The sequence below is a fragment of the Podarcis bocagei genome (genome assembly GCF_964188305.1).
Source record: "Podarcis bocagei genome assembly, chromosome: 6".
Classification (NCBI taxonomy): domain Eukaryota; kingdom Metazoa; phylum Chordata; class Lepidosauria; order Squamata; family Lacertidae; genus Podarcis; species Podarcis bocagei.
The window spans coordinates 51,304,117-51,319,710 of NC_138130.1; the positions used below are offsets into that span (position 1 = coordinate 51,304,117).

At 41.8% G+C, this 15,594-nt stretch overlaps 2 protein-coding genes across 2 annotated transcripts; both read left to right on the forward strand.

The window, feature by feature from the left end:
* Positions 1 to 2,183: 2,183 nt before the first annotated feature.
* Positions 2,184 to 5,351, forward strand: LOC308588541 (trefoil factor 3-like; the record flags this gene model as incomplete). The annotated part of the gene is made up of 3 exons (XM_081196952.1): positions 2,184 to 2,329; positions 3,688 to 3,834; positions 5,344 to 5,351. Exons 1-3 carry the CDS (start codon positions 2,263 to 2,265, stop codon positions 5,349 to 5,351), a joined length of 222 nt encoding a protein of 73 aa, XP_081053078.1. The 5' UTR covers positions 2,184 to 2,262.
* Positions 5,352 to 7,108: 1,757 nt separating this feature from the next.
* On the forward strand, positions 7,109 to 15,435 carry LOC308589773 (uncharacterized protein). Its single transcript, XM_081199191.1, has 6 exons — positions 7,109 to 7,310; positions 10,433 to 10,560; positions 11,298 to 11,450; positions 12,011 to 12,166; positions 13,409 to 13,555; positions 15,092 to 15,435. The coding sequence occupies exons 2-6, from the start codon at positions 10,479 to 10,481 to the stop codon at positions 15,262 to 15,264; spliced, it is 711 nt and encodes a 236-aa protein (XP_081055317.1). The 5' UTR covers positions 7,109 to 7,310; positions 10,433 to 10,478; the 3' UTR covers positions 15,265 to 15,435.
* Positions 15,436 to 15,594: the final 159 nt, after the last annotated feature.

The following is a 15,594-nucleotide window of genomic DNA, read 5'->3' on the forward strand; positions in this document are numbered from 1 at the left end:
TCCCAGAAGTAAATGCAGGAGCTTGAACACTTTAACAATCCACAGGGAACTAAAACTGATCTTATACATTCAATATTGTACAACTATGGTGAAGTTGGAGTGCACATCCCCACAAATGTTTAAAATAAGACTTTATAATGCTGGTCTGATCCTGCTCCCCCGCCCCCTCCATCACACATTCTGGTACTAATAGCGCCTTTTCCTAAATTAGGATGGTCAGTTCTGCTGGTAAATCTTTGCAGTGTTTCCCCCCCAAAGAAACAATGAGCAAACAGCACCTAACTACTTGTCTCTCTATTCTAGAATTAAATCTAAGAGATTTATTTCACTGTATGCAAGTCAACCCTAGAGTCGGACACGACTGGCCCGTATGGGCAGGGGTACCTTTACCTTTACCTATGCAAGTCAAATATGCTGTTTAACTTTAGGGAAGGTTATAAAGGTAAAGGTACCCCTGCCCGTATGGGCCAGTCTTGACAGACTCTAGGGTTGTGCGCTCATCTCACTCTAGAGGCCGGGAGCCGGCACCGTCCGCAGACACTTCTGGGTCACATGGCCAGTGTGACATCGCTGCTCTGGCGAGCCTGCACCAGTGTAGCACACGGAACGCCGTTTACCTTCCCGCTTTTAAAGCGGTACCTATTCATCTATTAGCACTTTTAAGGGTGCTTTTGAACTGCTAGGTGGGCAGGAGCTGGGACCGAAAGACGGGAGCTCACCCCGCTGCGGGGTTTCGAACCGCCGACCATACGATCGGGAAGTCCTAGGCACTGTGGTTTTACCCACAGCGCCACCCGCGTCCCTAGGGAAGGTTATAGGCGGTAGCTATAGCCAGACCCACTGCGAGTACACAGCTTTGACTTTGGACTGAAAAAATGCAACCAGAATTTGAGTTTAAGAATTGGCAATATTACACATTGCAGTCCTGTGATGAGCATCTCTTGGCTTTATGGGGGGAAGGGGAGAAGCAACCCTGTAGAGTGTATGTAATTCTTCCTTAATGTAGTCTAGTAGTTGCATTATGTTAATATTTTTTAGACTGCTTTTCTGTCCCAATGGCTTCGAAATGGCTTAAAAATTAAAAACAAATGGCTAAAAATGATAAATGCAAGTATCAGCATGACCACCTCTGACCAGAGAAATACAATAGAGAACCAAGGAATACACACACACACACACACACACACACACACAGAGAGAGAGAGAGAGAGAGAGAGAGAGAGAGAGAGAGAGAGAGAGAGAGAGAGTCAATGCCAAAGACCTGGTGAAATAGTTCTCTCAGAACTACTCCTCTCTGCTATAACATGTCTCCAATGTTGCCTAAAGCCTTTAGGGTCGGAACTCCCTAGTGTGTACCCTGTTTCAATTTCACTGGAAGTGGGTGGGGTTTTTTGTGATATGTGATTTTTATTGCCATGTATGGTTTTATTTACACATATATACTGACCGAAGGGGCAGCTTAATTTCAATAGATGCCCCAAATTCACTGCTCTGCATCCAATTTCTAGGGCAGCCACCAGAACTACCACATTTCTTATGGAGAGCAACTTAGTCATCATCCCCACAGGTAGGGAAAAGGTGGGAGGAAAAAAGACGCACGCTGCTTCCAGATAGAGTCTGGCTATTTCCTTAGCTATGCAAAGACCTGCCATTCAGGACCATCTAAATCCTGCCAACCAAAGGGAATCTGCCAGGTGACACTTGTCTGAACTACTTGACCCACTCTAGCAGCCTCTTTTCATACCACCAATGTTCACAGAGTTAGGGGGAAATCAAAATGGCAAAAGCAATCCATATGGCAGACATGGGTTTGTATAATACTGGGGATCTCTTTTCAACTGCATGTGTTCTACCTACCCTGGCTCATCAATGAATGGTGTATAAACAGGGTGTATGTCTGATCCCAAAGCTCACTCCCATGACATACTGGATTTAAAGAGTAAATGCTGGAGCCTTGGGTGGAACCTGCCTATGTGTAAACAGCCTTTAGCAAAGTTTAATATCTGAACCAGTTTTCTTTTCTTTTAGAACAGCTATCAGGGAAAACCCGTCACAGTGAATGCTGGTAAATGTGTTAATGGTCTAATTTTAATCAAAAAGAGATATCAGGAACAGGATTCCAAAAAGCACCACCTTAGGCAAATATTCTATGAAACCAAGCCAACAAACACAGCCAATATATAAAACAAAACTCTCTCTGGTGTGGTTCTCATTTACAGATTCTCCATCTTCCTTTCCTTGAGGCCGATCACAGACGCTGCAATGGGAAACAAAATGATCTGGGTTCTGGCTATTTTGACCATTGTAGGGCTCAGCAATGCCTTGCTGCGTAAGTGCACGCATTTTCAGTATTTCTTTTATCATTTCTATTATATGAAAAATCAAGTGGCATACAACGAAGCTACACTAGCGGTGCAAGCCTCTGCAGTTCTGCTTGTAACATTGCAGCCAAAATATCAGTTCTAAAAGGCGGGTGAACTTTCTATTATATATTGCTAGATCTGGCTGTCTTGATGGGGCAGTATTGGAGAGCTATCTAGGAATGCATTTCTGTGCAATTCTAATAAAGAAGGCTTCATTCCTGTTTATGTTCTAAGCCCCAAACCTTGTATTTTGAAACCAAGAAAACCTGAAATAGGAGTGTTTAATATTATGAAGTTGGTTTTATTTTATTATATGAATATAAAAAATAGCTCACCCACATTTACTCTCTGGTTATTTCTAAAGGGGGCAAGAGGTGGGGGGAGATTTGTCATAGAGGGCATTTAGGATGTTGGTAAGTTTGCTCAGAAAGGCGGAAATCAGGGACATGCAAAAGAACTGGAATTGGTGCCAAGACAATTCATGAGGCAGTGGATGGATGCTGTGTCTTCTAACCATAGACAGTATCTTCTGGCTTCTAAATGTCCATATATTCTAAAGCTCCTTTAACAGATATACAGCCCACACTAACCAAATTAGCTCATTAAAAATAGAATTAAAAAGAATGAAAGCTGGGAATTTGTGGCAGCTACTGAATCTTTTGTTATATGGCATATTATGACATTTTTTCCAGGTTTACAAACAAATATACCCATGTCCAATGTTGGATATGTAATATCTCAAATAAAACTATGTGGTAAGCTGAATATGTGTCTGAAAATAATAATTTTGGTTAATCTATATATCAGGCTTTTGAACTGGTTTTGACCTTATTAGTGCTCTCATAATAATCTAGCAACAAGGTTCTGATCATTAAACTCACATTGCTGCCATAACAGGCCATTGTGTTATTCTCATGAATGAAGAGAAGTTTTCTTCTTTTCTAGAGCAATGCTAGGGCAGGTGCTTCTTTAAGAAGTTGTGCTTTCATTCTTCATTCTGAAGTGGGGGCTGTATGTGTGGCAAACAGGGAACTCTCCCTTCTTCTGGTTTAATATGCTGGCTGTTTGCCATAATAAACTGACATTAAAGCAATGAATGATGAAAATACCAGGGTTACTTTTGCACTAAAACTATCAGCATTAATGTGACTAGAATTGTAATTAGTGTGATGATTACAAGAAGATCAAATAGATGTAATTGTTTCATTTAAAAAGCAAAGGAGTACATGAATTTATGAGGGTGCTTGGTGCCTATATAAAGAGCATTCGTGATCATCTTCCTCACAGAAAACAACTTGCTGATATCAAACTTTGCTTTAAATAGCTTCAGGACAATGCAATGTTCCAGCAAGATCAAGAGAAAATTGTGGCTACCCAGGCATTGGTGAAATTGAATGCAGTGCAAGGCAATGTTGCTTTGATTCAAACGTGATTGATGCCCCCTGGTGCTTCAAACCCATTTCAATAGAAGGTTAGTATCCACAACTCTAATTCGTTTTTGGATTCCAGTGTCAAATACATTTAATGTGTGTGATTTTTGGTACATAAAAGTACAATATAAATGTCTTGTTATAAGAGCTTAAATTATTCTAAACGTTTTCATTAACGTAACCTTGGCACAAGGCAGGACTGAATCCCAAAATCAGTTGTGCTAGTCTCCTTCTGAAATTATAAGTATTGGTGTTGTGCAGTGGCCTTGTGATGCCAAATACGTTTCTAATTTTTCTAATTTGTTATTTTCTAATTTGTACGGTGGTTCTCTAATAAAGCAGAAATCGCACCTGAGGGCTTGATCCTCTAACAGATGCATAGAATCTAGGGTTGCCAAGTCACAACCTGGGGAAGAGAGCTGCATCTGAAAAGCTCAGCTCTGTAAACTGATGCAGCCTCAGAGATGCATATATCACATTCCCCATCTCTCCAGCCACTCTCTCACACACATGTGCTAAACCAGCCCTTTCCCAAACAGGTGCCCTTCAGATATATTCATCAACATCCCAGCCAGCACAGCAATGCTGACTGGGGCTGCTGAGGATTGTGGTCCAAAACATCTGGATAGCACTGCTCTGGGGAAAGGCTGCACTAGATCAGGCTGAAAGGGAAGGATGGAGAAAACAGGTAGCTGGGGATTTGTGTAATTGGGGCAGAGATGGACAGGGCACAGGGTTGGGCTAGGCTAGCCAGATGCAGAGGCCCCCAAACCTTTCAAAGTAGAGTAGAAGAAGGAATTTCAGGAGGTGAAGTTGGTACGACAGCTGCTCAAGGTGTGGGAGCTCTGTCTTCTTTTGTAACTGGCCATCCCGTCCCCAATAAAGGTATCTGAGTAATATGTAAATCAAATGAATAACATGACATCAATCATGTTGCAAAATTCCCCACACACTTAAAAGCAGGAGACTGGGAGGTGGGCATTGCAATGGCATCACACATCACAATGCAGATTTTGTATTAGCAGATATTAGTACAGGGAAGAGGTTAAAAAAGATGAATGGACTGCTCTATTGAATGACAGCTAAGTGAGCTGTTCTCATCACTACAAATTATATTTATTTTATGTTGATCATTTGGGAAATGTTTGGAATGTGCATCAGTATGTTTAAATGAGGTTGTTTTTTTAAATGCTTGAGGCGAGAAATGCTCTGATGAAGTGGATTGTGTGGCTGATACTATTCTTTCACTTTCTCCATCCAGAGTGTGTGTTATAAGGAACGGATTCAGTGATAGTAGGAACCACTTCTCTACACGAAGAAGCTGTGCACAAGGCACTTCATCATCACGGACCCGTTTCTTGACAATGTTGGCAACTGAGATCCTGCAGAATTCTGAGACTAATTGAACCACTTAAACCATGCTGTAGATTACTTCTTCTGATTCTTCCCCCCTACTGTTCAGCCCTTTGCTCCTTCCTGAAGCAATAAATCAAAGCAAAAGTGTGTTGCGTCCTTAATTTCTGCTTTCCTTCTCTTTCTTTCAAATTCAGAGATTTAGTAAGATGCACCCACCCTCATCTCTATACATGCCTGCCAAGTACTTCTCTATATTGAAGAAATAAGCCTTTCCAATGCACAGTTGTGGAGAATTTAGATCAAATGTGCTAGAAGAGCTGTTTTTCTAGGGTAGGGAAATCATTTCCTGCTGTGGCCCTTGCTCTGTTCTGCCAGAGGATAGGCTGCTGTTTGATAGCACTGGCTCAGAAAACTGGCTACTCAGTGTTTACCAAAATAATCAGGTGCACAGCATGAACAACTTTGGGTGCGAGTCTGGAGGGCAGAATGCCATCATAATATACCACATGGGGAAACAGAGAAAGTACCAAAGCTTTCTCAGAAAAAGAAAACAAATCAGTAAATTACTCTTTAACCATGAAGGCTATCCCAGAGATGGGAGGGAAGGAGTGGAGGGGTGTGTGAAGTGATGTTGTTAAGGACACGAGACGGCGATTGCCTCAACTTTCAAAAAGAATGCAGTCAAAATGGGGCAGTGGGCCAGAGAACAAGAAATGCACACCAATTACTTGTATGTTTTCCCTGAGTTTACGATCATTCCATGTGACAATGGCTGGAGAGTGAGGTTTATTCCAGGGAGTCTTGGCTGTATAAGGGATGAACTGTATCTCTGTTGTGCATTCATCCCCATCTTTGCACATTTTATTGAGCTCAGCCACCATTTATAGCACAGATGGGCAATTTGTGGCTTTCCCCAATGTTGCTGGACTCTAATTCCCAACAATCAGGGATTATGTGAGTTGTAGACCATCAATATATGAAAGACCACAGATTTCTCATCTCTGGTTTGTAGGCTATATTAGTGTAAGGGAGCATTAGCCCAAAGGTAATGCTATATGTTGTTTTGTTGCATCTGGTCTGGTATCTCCATACAAAATTATCACCTACAGAAAAATGCATCCTAATCTTGTGATGGAAGTGTAGAGTGGCTTGTGCTGCCATACCATAATAGACCATGCAGAAGCAGCAGGACAAGTCAATCTTGCTGCAATGGATGTCAGCTGCAGTTCCATTTTCAAAGGTCCCCAACAAAAACAATGAGGGCTGGATTTAGATGGAGAGAGGCAATAACTGAACTTTGTAAACCTTATGTGGAATAAGCATTATTTTTTTTAGGAAAATGAATTTGTAATGTTATTCTTAAAAAACCCCAAAGGGCCTGATTTGCTCTGCCCATGCAAGAAGTCTTGGGTTTGTAATTTTGGGAGAGGAGAGACTGTGGAGCGGGCAAGCCCCCTAGATTTAGAGGCCAAGTTGTCCTGCCCTTGTATGAAGTCTTCAGTTTGCAATTTTGGGAGAGGGGAGACTGCCCACTGTGGAGCGGGCTGGCTGGCGAGCCCCCCTAGATATAGAGGCCCTAGGCTTCAGCCTACTTAACCTATACATAAATGCGGCACTGAAAACAATTAAGTTGCCTGTAACACTGCATGAAGTATCTTCTGGGAAGCAGTGAATTTGATATGTGCCTTGCCTTATGTTCTCTGCCCAAATGATTATCTGCCTGGCAACAACTGTTTATTGCCTCCCAAACAGAGCCCTTCCTCCTGGGCGGACTCTGGATGCCAGTACAGCTCCAGAGGTCATGACATATCTGGGTACTGATTGTTCCTCTGGATCGGATTCCTCATAGGATCTGGTCGTAGGACAGTAAACTAGCTGAACAGCAGATAAATATTTGGGAAGCTTGGCCTTCTGCCCAAAGCCTGAACTATCACATATAAAAAAGCCCTTTGTCCTTTGTCCTTTGAAAAAATGAAGCTTATATGCTCAGTTCAGACATGGTGTGACATCACGGCTATTAGATGCTGATCTGCAAACTAAAAGCCATTATTCAAAGAATAATCCTTGGGACTGAAGAAGACAGGAAATTTTCTGTTATCTAACATCTAGGTCTGGCAGCACCAGAATCAAGCCACTTATGTCTAGCTTCTCACCATTTCAAGTAAGCCAAAATTTCTACATATTTCTTTTACTTTGTACATTACTTTATGTAAATGTCAGGGAACTGCCATCGGCTCAGGGGGGAGAGGTGAAAAGCCGGATGGATTACAGAGAGCCCCCAAAGATTGTGGGAAGCAGCTCCTCTTCAGCGGAGGAGAGTAACCACGCCTCCAGTGGAGAAGAGCTTCAGGGCTCGGAGGAGGCGAGGCGGTGCCAGGACACCTTGCCTTGGCAAAGCGGGGAGGAGAGAGGTCCTCCTTGCGCAGTAAGCTTTCCCGCCGAGAGGGGAGGCGCAGACTGGGCGTCAAGAAACTGCTTTGCTGGGGAAGGTTTAAGGACCGCCCACTCACGGATTCTGCCAGTGAATGAGCCAGCCACGGGAGAGTGGCGCTCTGGACAGATAAAGTTAATTTTGGCATCAAAAGCAAGGCTTCACAGCCGAGCAGGGAGGCATTTGCCTGCTTGCTCTTAAGCAACTCCTTGGAACCCTAACAGTAAATCATTGCCATATTTTTTCAAAGGATGCTTAAAATGTATGCCTCAAAAAACTTTTTATACTATTTTGGAAATAATATCTTTAGGTTAATTTTTTTTTACTCTCAAGAGCAAGATCTGGAGTGTTATCATTGTTCATAGTCCCATTCCACAGATCTGTGCACTTAGATGTGAGGCATGCACACATATATTCACCAAATAGATGGCAACATTACAGCAAACTCATCCTTCAAGTGGTGATCCATAGGTAGCCAGTATGACATTATTCCACACACAAGGAGGAGGCATCAGCAGAAGTACAAAAAAGCAAGAAAGTACAAAAAGTCTTGGACCGATGTGGACTCAACATGTTCAGCGGCCACAGAATGCAAAGTGTCTGTTGGCAGGGACATAGAAGATGGGGGGATGGAAGGGAAAAGGCCATGACTGGCTTTTGAAGCAACTTTTTTTTCTTTCCAATTTCCACATGTGATTCTATGATTCAAAGGGATGTCACAGGGACCCAATCCAGCATGAATTACTCAGAATACTCTGGATCAGGAAATTTTTCTTTTATCATGTTGGCTGTGTTTAAAAAAACACCGCGCTATATTGTTGTAGTCAATACCGTTCTAATTTCTGGCAGAAACATTTGTGGCAAGTGTTAAACAATTATTGACTGCAACTATATAACTCAGCAGTCTTATAATTTTATATAGTTTACTTAAAGCATGGGGAGCTTATCCCCTAAAACAGATATTTTAGAAGATTGTTGTCCTAGTCAGTGCCGGATTTATGTATATACTAAACAAGCTATAGCTTTGGGCCCCACTCTCTTAGGGCCCCCCCAAAAAAACTAAAGAAAAAAACCTGGATGTGCATTTCCAAAATATAAGATAAAAAACAAATAAAATAAAACCTACATATAGCAACAGTGTTGTGTGTTGTGTAGGCTCCTGTGATGTAAGTAATGGGCCCCGCCTGCTAGCCTGCTCCCTAAAATATCACTGGTTTGCTCATTTCTATATCAATTGCTTTTATAAAATACATATTTTGTTATGTGCAAATGGCTTTAGATACCTATTAGGTCCATAAATTACCATAGAGCATATATTCAACAAAAAAAAACAGCGACAATTTGTTGTTGACAAAGGACAGCTGGACATATAAAGGGCCCCATTACCTTCAGTAGCTTAGAGTCTCATCAAACCTAAATCCGTCCCTGATCCTAGAGTAACAGAAAAGAGAAGAAAAAAGGATTAGTATTAGCATTTAGACTAAGTGCACCATAGTATGAGGCCTGGCCAGCAATGGATGCTGTGTGGCTTGTAATTTTTTTGTACAACCTGGACTGGAATTGCTCTAAGCTCTGGTGAAGTGGAACACGCAGAGCACGGACTTGATTCCCTTTATGTCACACTGGGAGGAATTCAATGTAGCACTGAGCAGATCAGTCCAACAACACAATCATTTGCCTTCTCCTGCCTGCTGTTCCAAGGTTTCTCTCGACCCCCCAGAGCCAATTTGTGATGTGTGGAGGACGCCCATGGAGTGGAGAGAGGAGGAAAACCTTAAGGCACTAGCAGAAGTCCCTATGCCAGCTTCCATTGGTGTGACTCATTGATCGAATCGTGCCCGATCCTTACTATCTTTTGGTGCTGGGGTTACTTGCTTCTTGTTTTTCTTGCCACTTTGGTAAAGGAGAAGCAATGATTCCATGTATCATGTGGCTGACTGGTAATGAAGGGATGTAATCAAATGCCAGTTCTTCTCCGAGTAAACCCATTAAAATTAATGGACCTAAGTTAGTCATGCTCACTAATTTCAACAGGTCTATTCAGAGTAGGATTAGCACTGAATACAACCCAAAGAGTTTTTATTTCAGGCCGTTGTTAGTGTTGAATCATCACATTAAATGCAAACAGAGATTCCTCATTGGCTAGACAGGTGCACTCTGTGTATGCTCATACCATTTATTTCTGAGGCTCATAATTCTAAATCACATCTGCCCCTGCTTTGTTTGAGCTCTGTAGGCTGTGTCATGCTTTGATCGGGTAGAATATGACCTAATCCACACTTTTCAAGAAACTAATCCTGTTTTGTTTTATAAATAAAAATAAAAGATAAATTAAATTGCAATTCTTCCTGCATTTTGTCACAGTGAGGACTTCATATCATCAGAGTCTCCCACTGCACTTTACAAGCCTGTTGTTGGTTTGAGTACCACATTCCCAAATGTAGAGACGATTAATATTTTTAAACCTCACCCATATCAAGTGTGACTGGTGAAAGATTGTTCAACACCCTTAAAAGAGTCCATTACTAACGTTCGACTATAACTCAAGATCATTGAATGAGCTCAACCATTTTAGCGATTGAAAGGTCTGCATTACAAAATGTAGGTTATGACAGATTAATTGACAATTATTATGCATTTAGCTCCATCATAACTTTGGACATAGTCTTGTTTATTTAGGTGAATAAACAGGATCCTCCCAAAAGGACTGAGCACAGGACCCTGTGGACCATGAATCTGCCATTGAACAGCATTTTTTCACCGATAAATTTTGGGAAGAAATAAACCAGCTTAAGTATTTGTATTATTTTAATTCAGGGATATAAATGTAATGTAAACATATGTTATTTCAGATCAGTTTTCTTGGAAAGTATTAAAGTGAACAAGGTGGATATAGCAATGGAATGCAAGCAATGGTTATTATTGGTTGCTGCCCTGTGCTTAGGATCTGTCTGTTCCCAAAATAGAAGACATCCACCATGTAAGTATATATTGCATATAATATTTGTTTCTTAATAAACAAAAGAAGCCGAGTTAATGACGAACAGCAAATCTATTCAGAAACAACAGGCAAACGCAGTCATCTATAAATTGTTACTAAAAATAATCCCCATAGAAGAAATTATTATTTTCTCTATGTGAGGTCAACTGAGGATAACCTTGAGTGCCGCTGTTGTAGCCCATAAATTGCTTTAGGCATTCTTATTATAGCTTCATAAACCCATGTTACAGTGCCATGTCCTATAGACACCCACCCAACCACTGTCGCCATCACTGTTGACAAAGAGAACAGAAGACAACCCACACCTGCTGACCAAACATTGGTTTGTATAAAATGATAATGTTGGCACCAAAGACAAGGAGACTGTACCAGCCCCTGTGAGGCAGGTATCTGATGGATGTGCAGCAGACTTCTTGCTTGTTGTAATGTTAAGCTCCTGTTACTTATAGGCTGCGTTTGCTTATCCCAAACTCTCACATTAAAGCTCATCCAGTTACAGCCAGATGGACTCTTCACAATAGGAGATAGGAGCCTTGTGAATTGGTTGAGATATTTTGAATCCATGAAGAAATGCAAAGTATTAAGGGACCTTTTTTTATTATTTTCTGTAAACCCAGCTCACAATGTGACACACCAACTGTCCACCCCACATTTGGTTACTTTACAATGGAGTGGTGAATATGGTTGCTCCAAATATAGCATTTCCTTCCAAACAGATGCATGCCAATGTCTGATGGATGTCCAGGCTAGAAAGAGGTGTGATTCCACTTCTGCAGGCATCACTGCAGAGCAATGCACAGAAAAGGGCTGCTGCTTTGATGCAACTGTGCCTGATGTCCCATGGTGCTTCAAACCTTCTGGAGAAAGAGGTAAATGATACACGAAAGGTTTGGGGGAGGAATGGGAAGTAGCTAGGGACAGGGTAGAAATTAGATTCGTTTCACATGACCTAATCCACACTTTCTGAAATGATATGAGAACCAACATGCAGCCGTCCAAATTTTGCAAACAATTCCTCCAGTTGCTCAATCTGGATTCATGAATTTAGTGAAGGGCAGGCAAGAAATGGAATAGCTAAAATAACTAAAGATGTGCTCATCATGCTTCCTGGGGGAGGCATTTCAGAACCTGGTTGCCACCACAGAGCAGCTAGTCTCCTGTGCCATTTTACAGCACCCTTCAAATAAAGAATGCACTTAGAGCAGGGCTTTGCATCTTAACACATGGGACAGGCTGCAGTGGGAAGAGGCAGTCCTTCGGCTGTTTGGGCTCTGTGCCAGGGGGTGGGGTCTAAGCTCCAGGACCTTGATTTAGGTCCTTGGATTTTGGTTTTGATGAGCTTCATTTAAGCCAACAAGGAGTTATTTCTCAACCTAGGCTGAAAGCAACATTACAAGCTGCCTAAAACATGGCATATGGTTTCCAATAGCTTCACTCCGATATGCAAAGAGAATGATTGAACCGCAAGCAAGAGTGGACTGTGGCTATCAAGGGATCACGCGCAAGAGGTGCAAAAGGATTGGATGCTGTTTTGACCGAAAGGCTTCTGACACATCAATGTGCTTCTATCCCCCAGTGAATGAGGGTAATGACTTTGTGTTAATGTTCTCCAAATTCAAGAGGGGAAATATAAGCCCATTCACAATCATGTTCCTTTAGGTTCTTATGTAACCTGATGTCATGTAAACAATCAATAGTTTTGTTACAAAATTATTATTATTATTATTATTATTATTATTATTATTATTATTATTATTATACCCTGCCCATCTGGCTGGGTTTCCCCAGTCACTCTGGGTGGCTTACAGCACATGTAAAACATAGTAAAATATCAAACATAAAAAACCCTTCCTGATACAGGGCTGTCTTCAGATGTCTTCTAAAAGTTATGTAGTTCTTTATTTCCTTGACATATGAAGGGAGGGCGTTCCACAGGGAGGGCACCACTACTAAAAAGGCCTTCTGCCTGGTTCCCTGTAATTTCACTTCTCACAGTGAGGGAACCACCAGAAGACCCTTGATGCAGGACCTCAGTGTCTGGGCTGAATAATGGGGATGGAGAGGCTCCTTCAGGTATACTGGGCCAAGGCCGTTTTGAGTTTTAAAGATCAGTACCAACATTTTGAATTGTGCTTGGAAACGTACTGGAAGCCAGTGAAGATCCTTTAGGACCAGTGTTATATGGTCCTGGTGGCCACTCACAGTCACCAGTCTAGCTGTCACATTCTGGATTAGTTGTAGTTTCCAAGTCACCTTCAAAAGTAGTCACATGTATCCAAGCAAGAGCTAACCAGGGCATGCACCTATTGAGGACTGGTTAATGGAAAAGGAGAGTTCCTGTTCCACAGCCTGTTTCTTCCCCAAAGAGCACAAGGCAGGCAACAGTAAGCCTCACTGGCTGAGGATAGCTCCGTCAGTAGAGCATGAGACTCTTAATCTCAGGATCATCAGTTCAAGCCCCATGTTGGGGAAAGGATTCCTGCATTGCAAGGGTTTGGACTAGATGACCTTTGTGGTCTCTTCCAACTCTACAGTTTTATGATCTCTGTTCCGAACACTGGTGGACAGAAGTGATTTCTGCCTCCTCCAAATTCCAGCCCAATGTAGAAGAGGACTCCTATCCACATGATAGTGAGAAAATAGGATTGGGCACAACCCTTTGACCAGTTGTTAATTGTTTCTGCCTAAGTCATGGTCCATAACAAGTCTTTTAATGGTTTGTGTATTCTATGGTTAAAATAACCAAACAGATAAATACATGAAAGGCACATCTATAGAAGTAACAGAAGCCTGGTACCGTAGTAACATGATTCATTTTTCTAAACAGTTTCCCAGCATTGTGTAATGGACATGAGCGCAAGGGAAGACTGTGGATACCCAGGCATCACTGCCGAGGAATGCCAGGGAAGAGGATGCTGTTTCAATTCATATGTTGTTAGTACTCGGTGGTGTTTTTACCCAACATCCGTAACAGGTAACAGAGCAGCAACTTGCTTGTGACAACAGATGTGTTGGAAGTAGAGAGGGATGAAGTATGCCTACAGAGAGCAGTGTAGGGATAGCATCTTGATCCATGTCCCTAGAGATTCTGTCCTGGAATGAGAATACCAAAATATTGGACGGACTATAATATTGCATTTACTTATTGTTGAGGTATCACATTTTTATTGCAAAATCCATATTTCCCAGAAATAAAAGTAATGGAATTATGAGGATTTTGCCCTCTGTATTTTGAATATTCTGATTGTATTTGGCAAGTCAGTGTTAGCACAGGCATTGTCTGGTTGCTACTGGAACTGTTTCCTAGGACACTGGGCTGCAACTACAGTCTTGTGCCATTTTAATTTTTTTTAGTTGCCCATTTTTCTCCCCACCACTTCAATTCTGTGTGTATAGGATATGACAGCATGTCTCCAGCCCCAGTGTCAGCTGACTCCAGCTTCAATTATTTTATTTGTAAAAAAAAATAAAAATCTTTTTGGACAAGCACTGTGAAGAGATGTGCTGGTCAGGTGCCATCTTCATTCTCCTTAATGTGTCTGGGTCCCACCCCATCACAGAAACAGCGGGGTGAGTCCCAGAGGCATTGGGAATAATGAAGATGGCAGCAGCTGCCACTCTCTCATCTAGTACTTGTCTTAACAACTCTGGTCTGAGGAGGAGCCAGAAAGGTAGAGCTGCCCTGCTTTCAGCATCATGGCCCACCCCTATTGCCAACCACCCACACCCACTGTCATCGGTTTCCTGGTAAGCTTGGGAGAGTATCAGAGTGATGCTAAGAGGAGCTAACTGAAGGGCACCCGGACAAAGCTCTGCCTCCCCCCCCCAAAAAAAAATATCCTAGTGCTGGCCCTGATAGCACATCTTGTAAAAACAACAACTTATGATTGTAGAAATAAATTGAAGTAAACTAAAGATCCAATAGGTTTGCAGAGTATTTTATATCAAAAGCCTTTCCCATTTATTTTTCATTTGAATGTATCTTCTTCCTTTACTTCAAAACATATCAGGATCTTATGCATTCTAGAACTCAGACATATCCAATAATACTGGGAGGAAATAGGCAGAAGAACAAATTTACATTGCAGGGTGCAGAAGCTTTCCTGGCTATTAAAGTAGATCAGCATCTACTTTAATAGCCAGGAAAGCTTCTCTCCTCCATGTATAGAGGGATCCTTCCTTCCTTCCTTCCTTCCTTCCTTCCTTCCTTCCTTCCTTCCTTCCTTCCTTCCTTCCTTCCTTCCCTCCCTCCCTCCCTCCCTCCCTCCCTCCCTCCTTCCCTTTGGAGTCTTCAGCCTTTCACAGCATAAAGTAAATCCCCCCCTGCAGTATAAAGCTGTATGGTTCAGAACCTCATCAGCTTGTGTGAGAGTACTATAATATAATATAGACAAAAACTGATTCACATTCATAGAGGAATTATGGGGCAGCTTCACTTTTTTAAAAAACAAAACAAAAACAAAAAACCCTGAGTCAAAAGTTCTTCTTTCTCATTCTTTTTCATTTTAAGGACCTCCCAAGATGTGTGGAATGGCACCAAACAAAAGGGTGGGTTGTGGATTCCCTGGCATCTCTGCCGATGAATGCTTGAAGAAAGGATGCTGCTTTGAACATTACCAGTATTCCCAAAATGTTCCCTGGTGCTTTGAACCTTTGGCGAGGCAAGGGAATTTTTCACTATGAAGAACTGGAAGTTGTTTGGGGTGGCTGAAGAGGATGCTCTGCGGAATAAGGGACCACAGCATTTCCTTTGCACTACATTTTTGTCTCACCTTTTCCATTCCCATATGTATAAATAGCAAGAAGGAGTCCTCATATGCTATGCTAAAATATATTAAACTATCAAAATATCCAGTGTTCATCTTTGTTGGGTTGTCTGACACTAGTTCTAATTTCTCCAGTAGGAAGAATGTGAGCATATGTACTAGAAATAGTAATAAATAACAGATCGGTGGGAGGCTCGAGAGACTAAGATTAGCCCAGCATCAGCCAGTTCATGCAACTAAATTAATA

What these genes read in the sequence shown, in the direction of transcription:
- LOC308589773 (XM_081199191.1), top strand. Translation starts at nt 10,479, where the DNA reads ATGGAATGCAAGCAATGGTTATTATTGGTTGCTGCCCTGTGCTTAGGA. An exon ending in CTATCCCCCAGTGAATGAGG is followed by an intron (nt 12,167 to 13,408) that starts GTAATGACTTTG and finishes TTTTCTAAACAG; the next exon opens with TTTCCCAGCATTGTGTAATG. An exon ending in TTACCCAACATCCGTAACAG is followed by an intron (nt 13,556 to 15,091) that starts GTAACAGAGCAG and finishes TTTCATTTTAAG; the next exon opens with GACCTCCCAAGATGTGTGGA.